Genomic DNA, 968 nt, shown 5'->3' with positions numbered 1-968 from the left:
ATCCTCACCCCTTCATCCTCCTGTGTTTCTCTTGCTTGTCTCTTTATCTGCCATCTCTGTACGAATCTTTCCATCCATCCATCAAACCGATTGAATTCTGAATGTGGTCAAGTTCTGTCAACACGTTCCAAGGAAATCAAAAAAAACAAAAACAAACACAACCACCATAAATAAATCAACAGCCTCCCTGTTACATAACGCTCATAAAGAGAGTTTTATCATTCTCTAACGTTAGCAAAAGGATGAGGCGTTATTGTTCCTTATTGTTTGCTAATGTTAAGCCATATTTCACTTTTAATGAACAACTGCAGTTTTCAATAACGCAGTGAAGACAGTCATCGTGAAGCAGGTAGAAAAACGGACAAAGGTTTGTTTGATTTATTGTTTTCAAAGTAAACGTGACCCTATTTTACGATTAATACATTTAAGGTGTATTTCAAAGGTTTCATCCTTTATTGCAGCCCTGCTGAGAGGCTGATAGGACGAGGGATATTTTAATATAAAAACCTTTGCCAGAGCAGCTTTAATAAAGACGTGTCAGACACGGTGAGGCGGTGCCGAGTGGAGGGATGGATCAGGCGGAAAGAAAGGCTGGTGATGTTGCAGTTAGCGAGAGGATGACTGTGACTTTCCGTCCCCCTTTCACCTTGACTGCACGAAAGCAAAAGTTCATGCTCGTGTGTAAATAATCTCTGAGCAGCTGTTAACATCTGGAGATCAGGAAAACCACCAAATCAAATCAAAAGACTCTGGAGTTTTTATCCACAAATTAAGAGGTTTTCCTTTTTTTCAGACCTTCATGTCCATCACATTAAAATCCCTGAATACAAATGTGATTCTGTAAAAAAAAAAAAATATGGGTTTCCTTGTGTTTCTGTTTTTTCCTTTCAAGCGGCCGGACAGCCCACCACATTGTGACGCTCAACAGAAAAGCACAAGGTTCACGGAAGATACCCCCACCCCACCCC

The 968-nt window shown here is 40.5% G+C and overlaps 1 protein-coding gene across 10 annotated transcripts in view; it reads left to right on the top strand.

The window, feature by feature from the left end:
• LOC111644671 (LIM and calponin homology domains-containing protein 1) overlaps positions 1-968 on the top strand; it is an 87,551-nt gene extending 86,583 nt beyond the window's left edge. For all 10 annotated transcript variants that reach the window (XM_087170249.1, XM_023393615.2, XM_087170250.1 and 7 more), the window contains one exon: positions 893-968. In XM_087170249.1, the coding sequence (XP_087026375.1) occupies positions 893-918 (26 nt within the window). In that variant the 3' untranslated portion in view covers positions 919-968. The remainder of the gene's footprint in view (positions 1-892) is intronic.

Source organism: Seriola lalandi, unplaced genomic scaffold, assembly GCF_002814215.2.
Source record: "Seriola lalandi dorsalis isolate HSWRI2012SDOR001 ecotype SW California unplaced genomic scaffold, Sedor1 jcf7180002054940, whole genome shotgun sequence".
NCBI classification, from domain to species: Eukaryota; Metazoa; Chordata; class Actinopteri; order Carangiformes; family Carangidae; genus Seriola; species Seriola lalandi.
This window is presented reverse-complemented; position numbering and strand designations above follow the sequence as displayed.